Genomic DNA, 21,217 nt, shown 5'->3' with positions numbered 1-21,217 from the left:
GAGATCTGGCGCCCTCTTCTGTATACATAATAAATAAATAAATCTTTAAAAAAAAAAAAAAAAAAAAGGCTAGGCACCATGACCCACACTAACAATTCCAGCGCTGAGGGGTGGAGATAGCAACCCTGGGGCTCACTGACCAGCCAGTCTAGTTGAATTGGCAAGCTCCAGTCAGAGACCCTATCTTGAAAAGGAATGGTTGAGGACAGTACTCAACATCAGTGTCAGCCCCTCCACACATGAACATGTACACACACACACACACACAAAACCACATTCCTAAGCCCCACCTTCAATCTACAGGGAAAAGTTAATTGGTAGGCCAATAATCTTTATTCTTAACAAGTTCCCCAGGTGCTTGGCAGGGAATGGCACTGGGGGACTAGTAATCTAAAACCTTACTAGAGTGGCTAGCACAATGTTGATTAACAACCTCTTTCTATGAAGACTTTAGGCTCCACACAGCTAAGAGTTCATGTGTAATTCGGCATTCCTCCTCAGATCTAGCTACACAGGTCCCACAGTCAATCCCTATGAAGTATGTACTGACACAAAGCAGGAATGCTAAATAGATTAGGAGGTGCTAGTCTGGACTACTATCCTAGATCATGCTTAAATATGCATTGAGCTGGGTGTGCTGGTGCACGCCTTTAATCCCAGCACTCCTGGAAGCAGAGGCAGACAGACCTCTGAGTTTGAGGCCAGCCTGGTCTGCTTAGCAAATTCCAGGCCAGACAGCACTACATAGTCTGTCTCTTAAAAAAATAGAAAGTACGTAATATAAAAGGAGGTGAAGGACAATAAACTGATTATTGTCTTTCAAGTTCTTTTTCTGAAATGTTGATACTTTTGCTGATGAAGTGGGATTTAACATTTTTTGTTGATTTTTTTTTTAGCAAGGGTCTCACTATGTAGCCTTGGCTAGCCTGGAGCTCACTATGTAGACCAAGCTGGCCTCAAACCATAGAGATCCGCCTGCCTCTGCCTCTCATGTGCTGGAATTAAAGATGTGAGCCACCGTGGCCCCACCTATTTTTGTTTTAATTTTCAGATTTGGCTGCAAGTTTAGGAACAAAGTGTCCCTACTCATTATATATTTATGTAAAAAGTCTGTTTTCTTTTTATGTACTTCCAAGTGTCACTTTATTATCTTGATTTTTCAAACATATTGTTAATAAAAATAATACTGGTAAGTAGATTATAAATAGAAAGAAATGGGGGTGTTATTTTTTGGTTTATTTTATGTATTTATTTTATTAGTTTTGATTTGAAACAAGGTCTTAACTATATAGCTCTGGCTGGCCTGAACTTGCTATGTCTCAAACGAACAGAGATCCAATTACTTCTGCCTCACAAGTGCTGGCATTGAAAGGCATGTACCACCATGCCTATCTCCCCACCCCCTATCCCCATTTTGAGACAACATCTTACACTATACTATAGCCCAGGCTAGCCTCAAACTTGTTGACAATCGTCCTGGTTTAACCTTTTAAGTGCTGGGATTACAGGTATGAACCACCATGCCTGGCCATAGATTTTTTTTAAATAAACCATAACCATTATAAACATTTCGGTCCTGGGCGCTGGAGAGATGGCTCAGAGGTTGGCTGCTCTTCCAGAAGTCCTGAGTTCAATTCCCAGCAACCACATGGTGGCTAACAACCATCTATATTAAGAACTGATGCCCTCTTCTAGCAGGTAGGCAAACATGCAGACAGAACACTGTATACATAATAAATAAAATAAAAAACATTTTGGTCCAGTTGCAGTTTCATTTCTATTCATATAGAGTATTATACTATTGGTTATAGAAAAGAACAGCTATATTTTCTAGAACCAACTGACACCTACAGAAAGTTTAATATAAACAAAGCTTACGAGATGACGCGCCTGCTGGGTGGTGGCGCACACCTTTAATCCCAGCACTTGGGAGACAGAGCCAAGTGGATCTCTGTGAGTTCAAGGCCAGCCTCGGCTACAGAGTGAGTTCCAGGGAAGGCACAAAAAAGCTACACAGAGAAACCCTGTCTCGAAAAACCAGAGAGAGAGGGGGGGGGGAGGATGCCCTGAAATAAAAGATAACAGCAAGTAAACTTTTCTAAGACAATTTGTGATTCAGTCAGCTACAAAGGATAGGAGTCAACTAAAAACTCAAACAGATCTATCTAGTCTTTCTGCTAACCTTTCTTGTCTGTAAGTAACAATCCCAAGGTATGTTTCCTAAAAGGAAAGAAAGGCTGAGCCAAGCAAAAGGATTCATGAGTGAATTTTCTGTTAGGATAGCAACTAAGGCAGCATTCTATGTTGGGTAAGGAAACAATACCTGTAGCATGATTCTCCATTCTGGATGAAGGATAAGTCAAAATAGGGTTTGGAACATGGAAATTCTTGACATAATCCATAATAAATATCCCCGTATGAAACTTCACATATGACCCAGAAAATAAAAGCACTTCAGTAAAATTACAAACCATAGTGTTCATCAACAGCAAAAAGGGTGGTACATTAGACAGTTCTATTTAAAACACGCAAGTCAAGGCACATTAAGGAGGACTTTTTAACTTGGTTATATAATGAAGTCACTCAAAAGATAAACTGTCACTACAGGTTCCTCGAAGTCCACTGGGTAATTGTTAATTTCCACTAGAAGGTCAAACGATCCCTAACTGGCAAATCTAAGAACATGGGCAGTCCACACTTTTACGTGGCAGCTGTGATGGTTACTCTTCACTGTCAACCTTGACAGATGCAGAATCACCCAAGAAACATGCATCTGGGCATGTCTGAGGGTATTCTAGGGAGAACTAGCAAAGGGAGGAAAACCCACTTTCAAAGAGGGTGGCACCTAACGGGTGGTCCCAATGGAAAGAGGGCCAAGGAAAATGCACTTCTTTGCTAAGCAAGTCCCTATCACTGCTACTGCCATCAGACTCTAGCTTCCTTGGTCTTCCAAAGTGCTCTGACACTAGACTCTTCAGAGAACTTGCAGGTCTCCAGCAGCAGACTGGAAGTGCTGAGACCTCCAGCTTTGCGAACTGAGTAACTGCTGGGTTCTCTGTTCCTCCAGCAAACACAGTTACTGTTGGACCCCCAGTCCCTACTGTGTTAGCCAATCAAATAAGTCCCCTTTAATAACATATTTACATTCTACTGGTTCTGGTTCCTCTAGAGAACCCTGCCTAATACAGTAGAGCAAGATCATAAAAAATAACCACAGTGAGCCAGCAAGATGGCTCAGTAGGTAAAAGTGCTTGTTGCATAAGCCTGGTGACCTAAGTTTGATCCCCAAAACCATGTGCAAAAGCTTGATTTCAATAGCGGGGCGGTGGTGGGGCACGCCTTTAATCCCAGCACTCGGGAGGCAGAGCAGGCGGATCTCTGTGAGTTCGAGGCCAGCCTGGGCTACCAAGTGAGTTCCAGGAAAGGCGCAAAGCTACACAAGAGAAACCCTGTCTCGAAAAACCAAAAAAAAAAAAAAAAAGCTTGATTTCAGTAGCACACATCTATAATTCCAGCACTCCTACAGTAGATGGAAGGTAGAAAGGAGAATTGTCTGAAAGCTGAAGCCTCAACAAGATGGAAGGTGAGAACCAAGTCCCCAAATGTGTCCTCTGACCTCCTCAGACATGCTGATGTGGGCTCTTGCTCATTTTCTCTCCCCCACCACCACACATAAATAATACTTTTTAAATAACCACATAAGCGAAACTATGCAAAGCTATCTTAATACTAAATGGTGGAAATTATAATTACTCCATGGCCTTTATGAATGTATCAAAACATTAAAAATGCCTGAGTGTGTGGTGCTGCTATCTGACTCAGGTTCCACTGGATCTGGAAGCTGCCTCCACCTTACATTCGAGAATGGCAGGGTTCGGGTGTCCTCTTTTCTTAAATAAAATTTTACTTTTAAAAAAAATGTTCGTGTTGTTGCTGTTTAGAGGAATGAACAATAAAAGGAATGCATCTTCTATATACTAGGAGTTGAAACACTGTTCTGTAAGTGTGCCTTCACTAAATGACTCTGGCTTCATCTGGAATCCTTCCATGGTAAGCAGCATCAGTGTCCTCAAAGGTGAGTCTTTACTTGTTACTCCATTTACAACCAACTGGACTTCACTTCCATGGGCACTGCTTGTTTTCTTTTTTCCCTTTGCTGTACTATCCTCTTATCTGAGTGCTCTCCTCCATTATCCAAGTTAGCAACAGCTCACCTGTGTTTCTTACCAGGAGGCAAGGAGGCAGCATGTTGACACACTTGTTGCCCATGTGAACTGAAGAACAAATGGATGTCTCTTGCTTATGCAGTGACTGCAGATGTGCATACTGAAGAGCTAGTGGCAAAGCCTGTTCTCATGGGCAATATATCATGGTGACTGCAATTTGAATCCGAGGGGACTGGTGTTATTTAACTGAACCACCCAACCGAAACTTGCACTGATCAAAAGATTGCACAGTGAGGACTGTTTGAGTTTCTGTCCTGGCTTCCTTCCTTCAATGAACTGTGACACGGAAGCACAAGCCTTTAAACAGACCCTCTCCTCCCTAAGCTGCTTTGGTCACAGTAATGGTGACCCTAAACTACAACAGGTTTGTGTGTCTGCTTCTTGTTTTTTTGTTTTGAGACAGGGTCAAATTTATCAGAAGTTGGTCTCAAACTCACTATGTAACAAAGGATAGCCTTCAATCTCTGACAACCCTGTCTATGCTACCAGAGTGCCATGATTACAGGTATGTACCACAACTCCTGGCTTATGTAGCACATAAAATCCACATGCTAGGCAAACACTCTAGCACCTGAATTACATCTCCAGTCCCAAAATTTCAATTCTTCCAGTAAGATAGCAAGATATAAATATAATCAAAAAATCCAATCTTCATATAAATAGCAATAACCAAATGAAAATCCCATTTAAAACAGTAGTAAAGAAAATTAAATACTTAGGAATAATCTTAAGAAATGAACAAAATAGCTAGGCAGTGGTGGCACACGCCTTCCCAGCACTCAGGGGGCAGAGGCAGGTGGATCTCTGTTAGAGGTCTGCCTGATCTACACAGCAAGTTCCAGGGCAGCCAGAGCTATTACACAGAGAAACCCTGTCTCGAAAACAAAAACAAAACAAACAAAAAAGAAATGAACAAAATCTACACACAAAAAATTTAGTGCACACTTTATAAATTTAATGTAATCTCAATAAAAATATCATTAAATTTTTGAATAAAATGAGACAAGTTATTAGACTGAAGAGATGACTTAATGGGAGCATTGCTGCTCTTCCCATATTCAGTTCTCAGCACCCACACTGGATTGCTTACAACTCCAGCTCCAGGGAAATCCTACACCCTCTCTTGGCCCCCTTGAGTCGCAGCGCGCGCGCACACACACACATATAACATACAGATACAGAAACACATATATACATTTAAAAAATAAGTCTTTGAGCCGGGCGGTGGTGGCGCACGCCTTTAATCCCAGCACTCGGGAGGCAGAGCCAGGTGGATCTCTGTGAGTTCGAGGCCAGCCTGGTCTACAAGTGAGTTCCAGGAAAGGCGCAAAGCTACACAGAGAAACCCTGTCTCGAAAAAACCAAAAAAAAAAAAATAATAAGTCTTTAAGATTAAAATTTAGGCAAGTTAATACTAAAGTTCACACAGAAAACTAAATCTGTAAGGAATAGTCAGAAAAACACTGAAGACAAAGAACTATGAGGACAAGCCTGGCCTTATCAGACTTAAAAACAGACTAGAAAAGCTTCTATAATTTAAATAGTGAGCTGCTGGTCCAGAAACAGAGACTAGTGGAATAGAATGTATATAAATAGAATCAACCAAGCTGGGCGGTGGTGGTGGTGGTGGTGGTGCACGCCTTTAATCCCAGCACTCAGGAGGCAGAGTCAGGCGGATATCTGTGAGTTCAAGGCCAGCCTGGTCTCCAAAGCGAATTCCAGGAAAGGCGCAAAGCTACACAGAGAAACCCTGTCTCGAGAAAAAAAAAAAACAAAAACAGAATCAACCATACATGGAATTTTCAGCCATGTATACTAATTGGCAAGGATTTGGGCATCTCAAGCCACTTGGGTCAATATAATTTTCTAAAAAAGATTTATCTATTTGCATTTTATTTATTTATGTGTATGTATGTGTACCACATGCATGGCTGGTGTCCACAGAGGCCAGAAGAGGGCATCAGATCTCCTGGAATTGTTGTAAGGTGCCACAGAGGGGGCTGGGAACTAAACGCTGGTCCTCAGCAAGAACAAGAGCTCTTAACCACCACTGGGCCATCTCTCCAGCCCCAACATGGATTTCATTTTTGTTTTGTTTTCATTATTATCTGTAGGTGTGAGTATGCACATGTGACAGGTGCCTGTGAAGGCCAGAGGTGTTAGAATCCCTGGAGCCAAAATGATGATGGCTGTGAGCTGCTTGACAAGGCGGGTTTGGGACAGGGCTTGGGGCCTCGGAGCAGCCAGGGCTCGAAAGGGCTGAGCCATGCCAATATGGCATTTTTAACAACAATACCAGGACACAGTTAGAAAAAAATTAAATTATAGTATAATTTTATATTATTGATAACAAAGCTGCTTGGGGCACAGACTTTTTATTAAAAAAGAAAGAAAATCTGAATGCTTAAGTACTAGGGGAAAAAAAGTAAAAATTCTCTTTAACCTTGGATAGAAAAAGGATAAGAACTCAAACTCCTAATCCCAGCACTCAGAAGGCAGAGCCAGGCAGATCTCTGTGAGTTCAAGGCCAGCTTGGTCTACAGAACAAGATCCAGGATAGGCACCAAAACTACACAGCGAAACCCTGTTTTGAAAAAAAAAGAATTCAAACTCCAGAGCTAATTAAAAGAAAAGATTGAAAATGTAACTACATAACTTAAAACTTTGTTTTTTGGGGCTGGAGAGATGGCTCAGAGGTTAAGAGCACTGACTGCTCTTCCAGAGGACCTGAGTTCAATTCCCAGCAACCACATGGTGGCTCACAGCCATCTGTAATGAGATCTGGTGCCCTCTTCTGGCCTGCAGCCATACATGCTGTATATATGATAAATAAATAAATCTTTAAAAAAAAAAAAAACTTTGTTTTTACAGTTCAAAAATCACCATAACAAACCAACAGACAACTGAACATTGGAAAAGGCTATTCATAACTGCCACAGGAGATCTTAAAAGCAGGCAGAAGCCAGGCATGGAGGTACATGCCTATATTCTGGTAGTCAGGATGATCTCAGTTCAAAGTCACTCTGGGCTAAAGTTTCAAACTAGTCTGGGCTACACAGACTATATACATTGTGTATGAGACCCATACACAATGCTGGTGAGAATTCAAGTTGATCCAATTACTAGGAAGAAATGAAGTAGTACTAATAAAACAATGTATGCATTATTTTCTTGGGGCAGGGGTGATGACAGTGATATTATTGGGGATTGAACTCAGGGCCCTCCTTAGCTCTTTTAAATTTTGTTTTGTTTCGTTTTGAGAAAGGATCTGACTCAGTTGCCCAGACTGGCCTAAAATTTGCAATCAATCCTGCTTCTGCCTCCCAAGTAGCTGGGATTACAGCTGTGTCTCCATTTACCATTGCTAACAATCTGACTAAAGAATTATCTCCAACAATATGAAAATAGATATATACAGGGTTGTTCACTGTAGTAGTGTTAGTAACTACAAAACACTGTAAACTTAAATGCCCACATACAATAGAAAAGTGGAATAAGACCCAAAGGATCCACATAAAAGAGTTATGTGGTCACAGAGATTTAAAAAATAAGAAAGAAAAGCTCTTCAAACTAAACATGGGAAGTTACACAGCAAAGTAAAAAAAGGCAAAGAACAAAAGAACATACATATTATGTGTAGGACTGGTTTTGATTCCAAGCATGGAAAAAATAAAATAAAATAGGGCTGTTGAGGTGACTTGTGTGTAATGCTTGCCTCAAAAGCCTGACCACCTGAGTTCGATCCCTGGAATCCAGTTCCACAAGTCATCAGACCTCTACAGGTACATACATCACAACATATGCATGCTCACACACGTGCACATACACACAAAATAAATTAAAATGTAATTTAAGTTTAAAAGAAACACACACACACAGGCTAGAGATGTAGTAGACAATGGGTTTTGAATTGGTAAAGCCCTGGGTTCAATCCTCAGAACATCCATGCATGCATGCAAGAAAGCGCATCTTGTACATCACATGCAAAAAAGATAAACCAGGGTTAGTGATACAGCTGAGTTACTAGAATGCTTGTCTAGCATGCACAAAGCCCTGGGTTCAATCCCCAGCACCACCTAAACCAGGTGTGGTGCAGGTGGAGACAGGAAGATCAAAAGTTCAAGGCCACCTTCAGCTACATAGCAAGTTTGAGGCCAAACTAGGACACATAAAACCTTATCTTTAAAAAAAAAAAGGGGGGGGTGGATTTGTGGCTCATCAGTCAACAGCACAAGACATGATGAGTTCAGTTCCAAACACCCACATAATAGCTCACAACTGTTAACAACTCCAGTTCAGGGTAGGGAGGACCACAATGTCCCATCTGGCCTCCAAGAGACCAGGCATGCACATACATACAAGTAGGAAAACACTCATACATGCCATACACATAAAATGTAAAAAAAAAAAATTTCTAAATCCTTTAAAACGAATTTTAAACTCTTAGGGCTAGGCAAGACAGCATGGACACATGGGGGATGGAGGGGGGTCTAACTATTGTAGCCTTGGCTGGCACTGAACACAGAGAGAGATCCACCTGCCTCTACTTCCCAAATGCTGAGATCAGAGATGGGATCTCTGTGAACTCAAGGCCAGCCTGGACTACATGAAACCCTATCTCAAAGGAAAACACAAAACAGAGTAACTTCTTACACGGGGTGGATAGGGAAAAATTAGAAAGGAGGGAAATGAGAGAGTTATAGGAGAGATGAGGAGGTAGTTACATTTCTGAGTTTATCTCTCATATAACTCAACTTCTCAGGACCATTTAATATTTTACATGCCTAAAAAAATAAAAACAATGCTATACAATATTTTTTACTATATGTTGTGAAGCTAAAGGCAACTATATAAAAAATGTAATGTAGCACATTTATTTCTAATAGGGGATAGGTTAGTAATTCTAGGACTCTGTTATATACACACTACAATCTAACATATAAGAATGCCGTATATGAACCGGGTGTGGTAGTTCATTCCTTTACTCCCAGCACTCCTTATCTCTATAAAAATTCAAGGCCAGCCTGATCTACAGAACCAGTTCCAGGACAGCCTGGGCTATTACAGGGAGAAACCCTGTCTCGATAAACAAAAACAAAACAAAACAAAAGTTGTATATAAGAGCTGAGTTTCCCACTATTGAACAAAAAAATTTAGGAGTGGGAAAGGAGAAAAACTAAAAGAAGCCCTGAGCTATTAGTCTATAAGGTACCACTATGAAAGCTTATGGTTTGTATTGTATGCAGACAGGAAGATCTAGAAACAGAGGTGCACATATGTGGATATTATAGTTCCTACTTCTGTCTACTGGGAAAGCCTAGACATAATGTCAAGTTTACAGCCAAACAGACCTTCATTTCTAAACACTGTTCTCCATTTTAGATACCAAGGGTGCCAGGTATAGTAGTTTCCAGCATGGAGGGGCAGAGGCAGGCCATCTCGAAACACCAAAAGCGGGGGTAGGTGCTGTGGGATGGTCTGTATGTCAAATGTGTTGCTGATTGGTCAATAAATAAAACACTGATTGGCCAGTGGCCAGGCAGGAAGTATAGGCGGGGCTAACAGAGAGGAGAACTGAGAGAACAGGAAGGTGGGAGGAGACACTGCCAGCCACCGCCATGACAAGCAGCATGTGAAGACATCAGTAAGCCACAAGCCACGTGGCAAGGTATAAATTTATGGCAATGGATTAATTTAAGCTATAAGAACAGTTAACAAGAAGCCTGCCACGGCCATACAGTTTGTAAGCAATAAGTCTCTGTGTTTACTTGGTTGGGTCTGAGCAGCTGTGGGACTGGCGGGTGACAGAGATTTGTCCTGACTGTGGGCCAGGCAGGAAAACTCTAGCTACAAATGGTGCCCAATGTGGGGCAAGAGTTTCCACCTAAAACCTGAGTAAAAAGATTCTAAAACGGAGCTAAAAACAGTTCCTAGCTGTCTCTTTCAAGCTAGTGGTAGCCTGCGTGTTTGAGCTACTATGGTGGGTTCCTGGCATGCGCACTCGACCTGCCGTATGGCGGGAATGAGGCCTCCACAAGTGGCACATTAAGCTGTGTGGTGGATTTAGCCTTTGCTAGTACAAAACAAAAAAGGTTTCTGGGCTACACGCTGCCTTGATAGAAGCAAAGACCCACTATTTCTGAGAGTTGGCTCCCAGAGCTGGCGGAAAATGTACTACTGCCATGTTGGGAAGCTGAAGTGGGCGGAGCCAACAGCCACAGTGCCGTTTCAGGCTTAGAAGGCTGCAGTTTAAAGCAATAGGCTCAAGGTAATATAAAAAATAAGCCACGTAAAGATGGCTACCACACAGAGAATCTGGATTATGTTCTCTTTGATATTCGTAACTGAAGAAAAACATTTGATTGCAAAAGCTGTTGAGTTATGCCAAAATGTATATTTTAAAGATACCTTGACTTCAAAATTTGGATTTAAGGATATGTTGCTTTGGAAAGGAGGCTCTGCTTTCGTTTCCACAGAAAGCCAGAGGCTATGGATTTGTTCCAGATTAAGATACATCAGGTTTGACCAGCCAAGACCCCCTGAAAGGTCTCCCATGACACCAAGGCCCAGATGATCCAACATCCAGAACAGTTTCAAGGCAACTGGCTCAGATGATACACCCTCACGGACTACTCCATAATCCTAAAATTTTCTTTGTGTCCCCATAAGACACAGTGCCTGCCTCCAGCAGGAAGTAGTAAAAGAAGCTACGCCCAAATTCCCAAATATACCAAGCTGGCTTTGGAGATATGTAGAAGTTAAAACCTTCCCTTAAAAAAAAAAGAGAGAGAAAGAAAAGGGGAAGTGCTGTGGGATGGTCTGTATGTCAAATTGCTCTGATTGGTCAATAAATAAAACACTGATAGGCCAGTGGCCAGGCAGGAAGTATAGGCAGGACTAACAGGAGAACTGAGAGAACAGGAAGGTGGGAGGAGACACTGCCAGCTGCCACCATGACAAGCAGCATGTGAAGATGCCAGTAAGCCACGAGCCGCGTGGCAAGGTATAGATTTATAGAAATGGATTAATTTAAGCTATAAGAACAGTTAGCAAGAAGCCTGCCATGGCCATACAGTTTGTAAGCAATAAAAGTCTCTGTGTTTACTTGGTTGGGTCTGAGCGGCTGTGGGACTGGCAGGTGACAGAGATTTGTCCTGACTGTGGGCCAGGCAGGAAAACTCAAGCTACAGTTAGGGAAGAGGCAGGGGACCAGGGCTCTCATGAAAACAGAAAAATCATATATCAGCATTAAATCTAAATCACACTCACTATATTGGATAGGAAAGGTGAGCTATCTTTAATAGAAAAGTAAATGACTTCAGAAATAAAATGCAGCGCCTATGAAGAACAAAAGCCTTAACAGCCAGCACTGTAGAGCAGCACCCACCAGCTGTTCAAAAGCTGTGCAAACCATCTGAGTTTCTGTGCCTGAAATTACCAAAGCTCCTGATGGCAGACTCCTTCACACCTGTTCTGCTCTATCTCCTCCACAACACTCTGAAAAGGAGAAAACTCAGTTTAATCCTAGAACACTGGCAACAAAAGAGTAAACAAGCAGAAATCAGCCCCATGCTAATAGTTAATAAGCTAAGGCTTAATAAGAACTCTATCTCCCCTTTGATTAAAATGCCCTGCCAAGGAAAAGAGTTGCCCCAGCACTCTCAGGACAAGCCCAGCAGGACCTTGTCCCACCCCCACCCAAAAAGAAGTACAAATCAAAAAGTAGCCAAAAAGTGCAATAATCTGGCTTTTGTCTTCCTATGGGGAGATACATGCTCACTTAGGTTTATATTAACACCAAGACTTCATCATTAAGTATAGGGGCTACAAAACAATTTTTAAAAATAATTCCAATCCCTAATGGGGGGAGGGGGGAGGAGGGCTGCTAGGGAGTAGGAGGTGAGACAAAGTTCAGCATGGCCAGTCTAGCCTTGAATTTGGTGCTTGGTGATAGGGTTCAGGTGTAAGCCACCACACTCATCCCAAGCCCCTAATTTTCTTTTTGTTTCCTTATTTATTTATTTTTTGAGGCAGGGTCTCATTATGTAGCCTAGGCTCACCTGGAACTCGAATATTTAGACCAGGCTGACCTTGAACTCATAGAGATCCACACCTACGTCTGCCAACTCCTATTTAAAAAAAGAAAAAAGGCTAAATATTCTCCAATAAGAAATTCATAACAAGGATGAAAGCAGAGTTAAATGAAGAAAGCTTCCAATATTTTATTAATAAATATTCTGTCCTCAAGGCATTTACAATTTTAACATATTTAACATATTTCACTTAAAATATTTTTTAAGTTTTACTGTCTTTGTGTCTGTCTATGTGCGAGTGTGTAGGGGTACCCAGAAGCCAGAGGAGGGCATCCAATCCCTTGGAGCTGGAGTTAATGGCCAGCTGTGAGCCACCCAACAATGGTTGCTAGAAACCAAACATGTGTCTCCTGCCAGGGCATGCACTCTTAACCACTGGAGCCATTTCTTCTGACCCCAAGCATAATCTCTCCTTCAAAGAATCAAGAAAGTAAGATGTCTACAGGTGTTCTCTCTGGAACATCTAGTCCATCTCCAGCAGACACAAACCTCTTAAGACCCTGTTCCTAGGCTAGCTACAGCCACAGAGATAACTTAGGACCACTACTGACCCAGCTGTGTGAACTCAGATACTATTTCACCTTGTTGTACAATCCTGGGAAGGTTATTTAACTCTTTATCCCTTGGATTCCTAAGTTGTAAAATGGGGATAATAATAACACTTATTCAATGTGTGAGAATTAAATGTTAATTAAAGGTCTAGTGTAATCAAACAGGGCCTAAGACTGATTAAAACATTCAGTAAGTGTTCTGGTGCGTTTCTGGGGCTCTGTATAACTTGAGAACTGCCCATTCAACTATTACCCAACAAAATTCTTCTATCCCATGTACAAAGTTCTCCATTCAATATCAAGGGGAAAATAATATAAGACATTTAAAAGCTGAGTCTTGTGGCACAAAACTGTATTCCTAGCTACTCAGGAGGTTAAGGGAAAGTTAAGGAAGATCACAAGTTCAAGATTTGTCTGGGCTATAGAATAAGTTCAAGGCTAGCCCAGGGAACTTAGTGAGACCCTGTCTCAAAAAGTAAAGAGGGCTGGGGATATCGGTAGTGGTAGAAGGCTTTGCCTGACATGGGCAAGGCAGTAGGTTCAATCTCCGGTAACACACACAGACGGGACATTCATAAATTACTCAAACTGACTCAACCACTCAAAGCATCTGCTACCTAGATTATTACAATTGCCTTAGTGGTCTCCCTGGCTTCACCTTCACCTCCCCCGCTCCAGTATTCTCACATATCAGCAGAGTGAGTTTCCTCCAGAGCTTGGAATCAAATGCAGGGGTCCTCAGATTCGCCGGTCTTCTATACACTAAGACCAAGAATGATCCTTATAAAAAAAGATGTCAATTCCTTGACACCTCAACCCAAAGCAAATCATCTGCTTAAAAGTAAAATCCAAGCTGGATGGTGGTGGCGCATGGGAGGCAGAGGCAGGTGGATCTCTGTGAGTTTGGAGTCAGCCTGCTCTACAAAGCAAGTTCCAGGACATCCAGGGCTACACAGAGAAACCATGTGTCAAAAAAACAAAACAAACAAAAACAAAAGTAAAATCCAAAGTACTAGCCCTGTCTACAAAACTAGTGATCTCTTCCACTTCTCTCCAAACAGGCAGTCCGACTCTTCCTAGGTTTTCAGGCACAGTCCACACTCAGGATATTGAATTTCTTTTTCCGTTGACCAAGCATTTTGTTAACATCATATGCACAAGGCTTTCCACAAATGCACCACAGAAAAGCAGCATTACCAATACCCTGAATGTTGTCAGCTGCCAAACTGAACAATTCTTAACTTTAAAAACATTTTGTTGTACTTTTTGTTTGAGGATAGAGTTTCGCTATTTGCCCTGGCTGGACTGGAACTTGCTACATAGACCAGGTGGCCTACAACTCCCAGAACTCTGTCTGCCTATCCCTCCCAAATGCTGGGATTAAAAGGAGTATTTATTTCATATCTACCTTTCTATGTTCAACTCTAGATTTGTGAGTTTCATCCATGTTATTGTATGAACCAACATCGTATTCTTTTTTATTGCTGAGTTTTATTCTACTTTATGAATATACCAAATTTGTGTAATCTACTGTTAATATTTGGGTTGTTTTAGTTTGAGGACAGTTATAAACCATTTTGGGGTACTGGGGGGGCTTTTTGGTAACTTTTTTTTTTCATCTTTTTGTTTTGTTTTTATAAAGTTTCACTAAGTAGCCTGGTCTAGCCTCAAATTTGTGTTCCCTTAACCATCCATCTCCAAAATGCTAGTTAACAGTCATGCACCATTATGCCCAAGGCTTTTTTAAAAAAATAATATTCACTTACATACAAATTGTCAAAGTTGTTTGTTCATTAAAGAAAGTTAGTAACATTTTATATTGTCAAAGACACTGGGAACTAAAATGGGTACTGCTCAAGAACAAACTGAACATTTCAGAAGACAACCTGGCAAAGATACGTCAAACCAAAAACAACTGTACCTTCTAACCACCAATTTTTTCAGGGAATTTCTTACTGAATACCTGGCATGAGCTAATTTGAGTTAATCTAAGGAAACAGAGATATCCACAAATTTTTGGTTAAAAGGGTGTAAATCGTATCACCATTAATAAATGCAAGGTGCAGTAAAGTAATAACAACAGAAAATGACTTTTAAATGTTGTGCTTTTGTGGAATATAACACTACATGGCCAAAAAAATAGTATACAGCCACTAAAAAATTTTTCAAACAGCATTAAAAATATGACAAAAAGTACACACTAGTTTAAAAAAGTAACAGAATACATAAAGCAAATTCCAATTTTGTTTTTAAAAATCCTATCTCAAACATTAAATAGTAATTACCCATGAAAGATACGGACTTTCATATTATTTTTATTTCTCTATTATTTTTTAATTTTTATAATACATTACTCTTATAAAACCTAAAGAATGAGCCTGGCGGTGGTGGTACACGCCTTTAATCCCAGCAGTAGGGAGGCAGAGGCAGGCGGATCTCTTCAAGGCCAGCCTGGTCTACAGAGTGAGATCCAGGACAGGCACCAAAACTACTCAGAGAAACCCTGTCTCGAAAAAAACCAAAAAAAAAAAAAACTAAAGAATATGTAATTACAAAGATACATAAGTGTTTAATTTTAAACAGAACACAACATTCTAGTACAATTCCCCCCCCCCCCCCCCCCACAAAACAGGGTTTCTTTCTCTGTGCAACAGTCCTAGCCATCTTGGAACTCGATTTGTAGACCAGCCTGGCCTCAAACTCAGAGATCGGCCTGCCTGTCTCCTAAGTGCTGTGACTAAAGGCATGCAACACCACCACCCGGCTCCATTCTAGTACAATTTAACCAGATAGTTTTTCATAGGATGATATCAAAGTACTACCAAAGTCTTGCAGCAGCACCAAGGAGCACCTGCACCCACTGTCTTATTTCCACCAGGACTGGAGGAAGAACTTTTCAACTTTTGAAAAGAAACTCCCTAGGAAAATCCTGCCCATATCTCAGTTCACTGACCCCAGGGTATCAATTACACATTACAACCTATTGGTTAAGTGTCCTTTTATTTTCTCCCTTGCAAAAAAGCTTAGGCAGGTTAAGGGACAGGAATTCCTGATCACCAAGGATGCACCAAAGTTCAACAGTCTCAAGAAGAAGCTGTTCTAGTCACCCTGCAGCTAAAGCTGCATCAAGGAAGACCCTTTCTTCTTTCTCAAAAGAAATTAAAACAAATTCAGGTTCCCAGACAATAGATATGCCTGATAATGGTACCTGCCATCCCAGTCTGACAATCTGAGTTCCACCCCTGGAACACATACAATAACAACAAATTTTAAAAGAAATAAAGAAATCATCCATGTAAAGACTGTTTATCTTCCCTACTCTGCAAATGGACCTTTTTTTTTTTTTTTGGAAAACTGAGGGTCCTTTAGGGACCAATTCTCATGTACGTAAATAATGTTTAGTTATTAATATGTAAGTAATACTTCACTGTGTTTAAAAAGTGACTCACTAGAATATCAATCATAGGCAAGGCATATAGATTCTAAATTATCAATATTTAAAAATTAGACTTACTAAGAAGATATCACTTTGATAGGGCACGGCAGTATGACTAACTTTTCTAACTTCTAACATGTACCACTTTAACATCTCAAAGATTAGTGATCAAAGGACCTTGGGCTCACCAGAGTCACCTCCACAGATGAAATCACATGTACATGTGATGAAGATAGATACCGGCCTTCTTTACTGCCTCTTCAACACCTGTGTGCAAACTGGTACTTAAATGTGTGACAAAAAACAGCCAGAGGTTTATCATGAAACGCCTAGCATTAAGACACCTAATTTAAGACCAAAAAACTGCAGCTGGGCATGGTGGTACATGTTTTTAGCCCTAGCACTTGGGAGGCAGAAGCAGGCGGATCTCTGAGTTTGAGGCCTGGTCGACAAAGCTTTCAGAATAGCCAGGCTTATACAGAGACTCCCTGTCTCAAAAGAACCAGGGGGTGGGGAGGTTGCAGCCCAAGCTTGAGCACCTGAGGTGACTCCCCAGCACCCATGTGACAATAAAATTAGCTTTAAAAACTTCAAATCTATAATTTATTAACCTATCAGATCTGTGAATTACACAATGGGGCATATTTCTGTCAAACAGTTCCCTGGAAACCTCAACCTTTCAGAAACTGCAATTAATTCTTGTTTTATTCTTTTTAGAATTTAATGTTGGGTAATCTTTTCTGGTTCCTTGGAATGTTGTAGAAGCAGAGAATGTAGGCATAGAATCGGAAGGGCCTAGTTGCAGAGAATGTAGGCATAGAATCGGAAGGGTCTAGTACCTACAAATTTCACCTTTGTGTATAATCAAAATATAGGAAAACATTTACTAAGTGGCAGACATTACAATACCCTCCACCTTTTGTCAGACTGCTCACGTTTGCCTTTACACAAAATGAGTACATAACTCTGCTTTTAAAGTGATAATTTTGTGTGTGCTATTTGTTGGGGACACCTAACTTTAAAACTCAGTAAAATTTAACTGTACTTGAAAATTAAGTCAAACTCTACCTAATTAGTCATCACCATTGAAAAGAACCCTGTAATATCAATGGTTTTCTCTCCCCAGACCAGTAGAGGGAGACTAAGACATCTGGCCTGGTGGTGCAATGTTTCTGTAAAATTGGGGAGGGGGGAGCGGGGGCTGTATTTAAATGCCCTTCTGTCAATCAAAGGATACTTCCTACAACCACAGTCACCATATCAGCTATAACTCCCAAGCGGGCTCTCGTCAACATACAACATCCAACGGTGCCCAGAAAACCTGCCTCACCTAAAGGTGACCGCAGGCTTTGCCACAACACCCAAATAAGGACTTTGGGAGCCCAACCCCAACTAGTTTCTTTGTTTAAATGCCTGCGAATCCCTCCCACGCTGGAGTCAAGAGGCTGTGGCGCCGCCCTTTATTAGCCTCACACTTTGATTACAAAACACACGAGTCGGCGGCCTGGCTGCGGAGGCGGCCCGAGATCTCCGAAACGTCAAACCTGCGGCGCGGCGGCGGCGGCGGCGGCATCCGAGGGCAACGTCCGCCACCGCACCACCCCAAAGTTGGCTGGCCCCGGCGCCCGGGCCACCGCTGTGGGCCGTCCCGGTGTGGCCGGAGACCGCACTCAGTGTAAAGTTTGAGGCGCGGCGGCGACGCCGGGGAGGATCTGCGGCGACGTGCCCCGACCCCGGCCGCCCGCCCCCGGCCGCAGGGGGTGTGTTGCGGGGTGGGCCGGCGACCAGCCAAACTGCGCCGTGACGGGGCCCCGCACCTCGCGAGCCGCGAGTGCCTCATCTGTTGCTCTGTTTACTCGCCGCCCCGCGCCGTCGTCCCGCCGCGGGTCCCGTCGCGCCGCCCGCGGAAGTTTTGATAAAGAGAGAAGGGGGCGCGACGGGACCCGCGGCGGGGGCGACGCGCGGCCGGCCGGACCGAGCGGCGGCCGCCCGGAAGCCAAGCAGGCGCGGCGGCCGCCGAGGGCAGGCGCGGGGCGGCGGGAGCCCGGGACGCGGCGGCCGGCGGCAGCCGGGCAGTGGGGGGCGACGGGCTGCGGGCCTGCCTGCGCTCCGCCGCCACCCGAGCCGCGCCGCCCGCCGCGTCCCCTCGCCCGGGCTTCCCCTGCCAACTTCTCCGCCGGCCCCTTTGTTCCTGTTTGTTGTGGCGACTCTTCGCCCGGGCCGGCCGAGCCCACCGGCTCCGCTCCTCAGCCTGCCCGGCAGGCGGGGACCCCCCGCTCTCGCCTCCGCTCGGCCCGGGGGCTCAGTGCCCGGGTTTCGGGACGTGGGGCGCGACGCGGCGGCCCAGCCCGAGGAAGACGCAGGCGGCAGCGGCGGCGGCTGGCCGGTGGCCGCGGGCGACGGCGGCGGGGCTGAGGGGGGGTTATTTACCTGCCGTGGAACCAGTCCTTGCAGACATCGCACTCGATCATGAAGCGGTTCACGTCGTACGGCTGCCGGCACACACAGTACACGGGCGGAGGCGGAGGGGGCGCCGAGGCCCGACCCGGAGCCGACACCGACACCGCTGCCGCGGCGGCTCCAGCTGCTGCTCCCGCGGCCACCGCCGCCGCCGCTCCGGCCATCTTTAAAAAACACACACACGCTCGCTCGCTCGCTCGCTCGCTCCTCCGCTCGCCGACTGGAGCGAGCGCAGCCGCCAGCCAGCGCCGCCTCCTGCAGCAGCCGGAGCAGCAGCCCCGGCGGCGGCGGCGGCGGCGGCGGCGGCAGCAGCGGCGGCGCCTCAGTGCGCGCGCGCGAGCAAGGTCGCGGCGCAGGGGCGGGGGCGGCGCGCGCCGTGCGCGAGGCCCGGCCCGCTGCTTCCGGCGCTCGGCGCGGGGCTGTGCGTCTCGCGCACGTTCCCAGCCGCGGCGCGCGCTCCCTGCTCCTTCCGCGGCGACCCGCGCGGCGACCGGCTAAAGGGCTGGCGGGTCGGGGAGGGGGCGGAGACGCCGCGAGGACACGCGCGGCGGCGGCGGCGGGCGCGCGCCTCCGGCCGGAGGACGGCCGCGGGAGCGTGCGTGGAGCGGGCTTCGCTGGTTCCGAGTGAGAGTCCCGGCCGGGGACCGGGGGGTCCTGCCGGGTGACGAGGGTAGACGAGGTGGTTGGTTCTGTCCCGAGGCGGAGAAGCCAGGAAGTTTCAGCCCTCCAGGGTCGCCTCGTCTCACGTCAGTTAGCAGCCGCCCACTGAGGATGATGCCACCCCCGGCTTGCGTGGGCCCCAAGCCGGGGTGACACGTCAGGCGGTTGTGCCTCCCGAAGTGGAGGAATGCCTGGTGAAACGCACGCCAACTTCCGAAAGCGTCGCGCTCAGATTGCCGGAGAGCAACTTGGAAATCGGTGTGTTGACTGGAGCCCCTGTTAGGAGGACGAGCCTCGTCTCCAGGAGGAATTCCGTTAGTATCTGCCGCCAGTGGGGGAACAGTCTTGAAATGGGCTGGGGGAGAGGAGGAAGAACCGGCGTTTTTATAAATAACAAGACTTGGCTGTGACTACTCTGCTATGCTAATTGGGTAGGTGGGGAGAAAATTTGAACCGTCTTTTCCCTGGGAAGAGAGATGCTACAAAAAAAGGATCGGATCTTTCAGTAGCCTTCGGTGCACCACGGGCCGGCACTGTTTTCAGTGAAAGATGAAGCCAAATCAGATGTCAGGTGATAAACCGAATAAAAGCACCTAACAAATATCGAATAGAGAAAAATGAACCGTAAAGAAAGACTGTTAAGGATTATCAAGTCAAGTGTTGGAAGCTGAATTTCTGTTTGCAAATTATATCCAGGGAAAGCAAAAAAGCTCCCTAGGTAACTTTTTTTGGTTTGGGAAGATGGGCAGGTGAATCAACTCACTGTCTCCAAGCAGTAAGTCTCCTCAGTCTATTCTAGCCTCTTTTTTTTTTTTTTTTTTTTTTTTTTTTTTTTGGTTTTTCCAGACAGGGTTTCTCTGTAGACCAGACTGGCCTCGAACTCACAGAGATCCTCCTGGCTCTGCCTCCCGAGTGCTGGGATTAAAGGCGTGTGCCACTGCCGCCCGGCTTTTTTTTTTTTTTTTTTTTTTTTTTTTTTTTAAGTGGAGGAAAACGAGTAATTTGCCACAGTCTCAGAACTGGAACTAAACTTGTTTCTTCATTCTACACCGAGTCCTTCCTGTACTACACCACTGTTTCTCACATCACAGGAAAAGAAAAGCCTGAAAATCATACTTGACACAAACTCGATGAATTTGAAGCATATGTAATTTTAGCACTCGTACAGTGGGTTGACCAATTCCCCAAAGATCCTTAAAAATTGTGCCTAAAAATGCTTTCCTTACTTACCTCACTGAGGCAAGAGGAGAGGAAAGAGGGAGGGAACGAAGAAACATAAAAAGAACGAGTTTAATGTTCTGTAGAGGTTGCGTGAGGACAAAGGACAATACGACCAGTGAAGGAAAGGCACCAAAGCTGTCCTGTTAAAGCCAGGGGCATCCATACAGAAAGCAGCCTGCTGCATAGTGTTCTCCGAGGGCACACCTGTGAAGTTAACACTGGGTAGAAAATAAAGAGGGCAGTGGCTATGTACAGCCTGTTGCTCCAGTAGGTAATTATACTAAGGAAAATGGAAGCCCAGTTTCTCCTTGTTGAAAAAGAAAGCACATACATGGAAGAAGAAAACTAGAAAACCTTTTCCGGTAGGCAAGTAATAGCGGTATCAATCTCTATTTGTAGAAATATGAGTATGTTCATACTCTGTCCCTTGAGAGGATCTGTGAACAATGAATTCATAAAACAATGAGCCCGGAGTTTGGCTTCTAAATACAGTTCTCTTTTTCTTAGCAAAATAGTTGACTCCAAGACTGAAGGAGAAAAAAATTGCAAGATGTACTTGGAGCCTTAATT

At 44.3% G+C, this 21,217-nt stretch overlaps 1 protein-coding gene across 1 annotated transcript in view; it reads right to left on the bottom strand.

The window, feature by feature from the left end:
• Kdm7a (lysine demethylase 7A) overlaps positions 1 to 19,036 on the bottom strand; it is a 70,541-nt gene extending 51,505 nt beyond the window's left edge. Inside the window, exon 1 of the mRNA XM_028889346.2 lies at positions 18,737 to 19,036. Within this exon, the coding sequence (XP_028745179.1) occupies positions 18,737 to 18,930 (194 nt within the window). The 5' untranslated portion in view covers positions 18,931 to 19,036. The remainder of the gene's footprint in view (positions 1 to 18,736) is intronic.
• Positions 19,037 to 21,217: the final 2,181 nt, after the last annotated feature.

This window comes from Peromyscus leucopus, chromosome 3, assembly GCF_004664715.2.
Source record: "Peromyscus leucopus breed LL Stock chromosome 3, UCI_PerLeu_2.1, whole genome shotgun sequence".
Classification (NCBI taxonomy): Eukaryota; Metazoa; Chordata; class Mammalia; order Rodentia; family Cricetidae; genus Peromyscus; species Peromyscus leucopus.
The sequence above is the reverse complement of the archived record's forward strand: the minus strand, read 5'-3'. Positions and strand labels throughout refer to the sequence as shown.